A 2,075-nucleotide genomic window follows, 5' to 3' on the forward strand; every position below is an offset into this window, starting at 1 on the left:
AGAAGGAGAAGGAGAAGAAGAAGAAGAAGAAGAAGAAGAAGAAGAAGAAGAAGAAGAAGATAGTTGTGTGTGTGTGTGTGTGTGTGTGTGTGTGTGTGTGTGTAAAAGTTCTCTAAAATTTTAGGAATTAAAAGACCTGAACAATTATGGAGAAGGGAACGTATTGTTCAGATTCCTCTGCAGTAACCATCAAGCTAGTCTCAGGCAGACAGCTCCCTGCTTAAAAGCTCTTCCAGGCTGGACCAATCATGTCTTCAAGACTGCACAACTGTCCCATCCCTCCCGCTCTGGTCCTCCCTGGATCCCACATGGCATAGAGAGTCAGAGCTCATCCCAAATCCTTAACCTCCTCCCTGGTCTCCACCGCACTCTCCCACCTCCATTACCCGGTCAGGTTCCTCTCTGAGAGTCACTCAGGAGCACAGACCCTTCTCCTAAGGTGTTGCATCCAGAATGAGACAGATCCCCTCACCGTAGAAAACCCAGTGGAAAACCCAGTCTCCTGCTGTATCTCCAGTGGAAGAAAAACAAAGGGCATTGTCAGATGCATACATTTTAATAAGGAGATGGGCTGCAGGGACGGCTTCCCTGGAAGTCTGTACACGGTGTGCCGGCTTCACCGTACTCTTGGCCAGTGTTTCTCATAAGACCAGTTAGTGTCGTCATCTGTGCCTGTAAGGCTGATCCTCACGTAGGACTGGAGGCAGCACATCTGGAAAGTTCTGCAGTAGAAGTAGGCCTGTTCACCCTTTTTGCAGGAAGACCTACAGAATCCTCTGTTACCCATGCATTGAAGGGTAGGAGTTTTGCCTGGTCAAAAAAATAAATAAATAAAAAATAAAGAATAATAATTAGTTTCTGTTTACCAGTAACATAGATTGGAGGAGTTAAGAGCGTATGAAAAAACCTAAAGGGTGATAGCTAGTGCCACAGTCAAGAGGGACTGAGTCAGTGTCCTGTCCTCTCTCTGTCCTGCTATGTGCAGGTCAAGGCTCTGGACATTAGCATGACAAAGACAGCCAGGTACCAGCACTGAAAACCAACAGGGGGATGGTGTGGATAAAAGAGGAGGCCCAGAAGTAAACCCACAGCTAGGGATATGAGAGGTCAGGGGTCGCAGACTTCAGCTCACTGAGAGGAGAAGCCTTCATTCAGTCCCTGCTGCCGGCAGCCCTGAGGATGAAGGTACAGGGACTCGGACTAGGTCTGCATCTGTCACCTGAACAAACAGGAATATACCCAAAGGATCATGCAGCACTTCCAGGGCCACCAGGCCCCACAGTGCTACTGAAGGATACACGAAAGAGAGAATGCCCCTCCCAACTAGGGTGGTATCGAAGGACACAAACTTTGGAGCTGGGACCTCCAAGCACACTGTAGCAATGAGAAGCCACTTCCCCCTCCTGCCTCCATGTCAGGGCCTAGGCCAGAATCTTATAATACACAAAATGCCCAGGTCTCAGTCAAAAATCACTCATTGGAACCAGGACAATCGCATGTCAAAATAAAACTTGATCACTAAGCAAACTTAGGATTCCCTCCTTGTTCAGAGCATCAATGGTTCATCTCTTCTCATTCTGAACTGTAATCATGGATGCACACAGTGGGTTGTTTAACCATTCCTGTATTTAGGAGCATTTTTGTTCCCATTTGTGAGTGTGTGTGTGTGTGTGTGTGTGTGTTTATATGTGTGGGTGCACACATATGGAGGCCAGATCTCAACCTTGGGTGTTGTTCTCAGAAACAGTTCGCCTTGTTTTTTGGAGACAGGGTCATGTGTGGAGAGAACCCTGGAATCCTCCTGTCTCTGCTCCTCCAACACTGAGATGACAGGCTTATTCCAGCATGCTCAGCTTAACATGGCTCTTGGGACTCCAAACCCAAGCCTCCAAGCCCCCAAGCACTTTTACCACTGAGCCCCCTCTCCAGCCCACAACTTGGCCTCACTAAAACGTTCTGGTTAAAACCACGAGCCTGGGGCTAGAGAGATGGCTCAGTGGTTAAGAACACTGACTGCTCTTCTAGAGGTCCTGAATTCAATTCCCAGCAACCACATGGTGGCTCACAACCATCTG

General features: G+C 48.1%; 1 protein-coding gene across 1 annotated transcript in view; it reads right to left on the reverse strand.

Moving 5' to 3' along the window:
- Window positions 1-540: 540 nt before the first annotated feature.
- Defb119 (defensin beta 119) overlaps window positions 541-2,075 on the reverse strand; it is a 3,970-nt gene continuing 2,435 nt past the window's right edge. Inside the window, exon 2 of the mRNA XM_031373707.1 lies at window positions 541-810. Coding sequence (XP_031229567.1) covers window positions 617-810 — 194 coding nt within the window. The 3' untranslated portion in view covers window positions 541-616. The remainder of the gene's footprint in view (window positions 811-2,075) is intronic.

Source organism: Mastomys coucha, unplaced genomic scaffold (genome assembly GCF_008632895.1).
Source record: "Mastomys coucha isolate ucsf_1 unplaced genomic scaffold, UCSF_Mcou_1 pScaffold15, whole genome shotgun sequence".
Classification (NCBI taxonomy): Eukaryota; Metazoa; Chordata; class Mammalia; order Rodentia; family Muridae; genus Mastomys; species Mastomys coucha.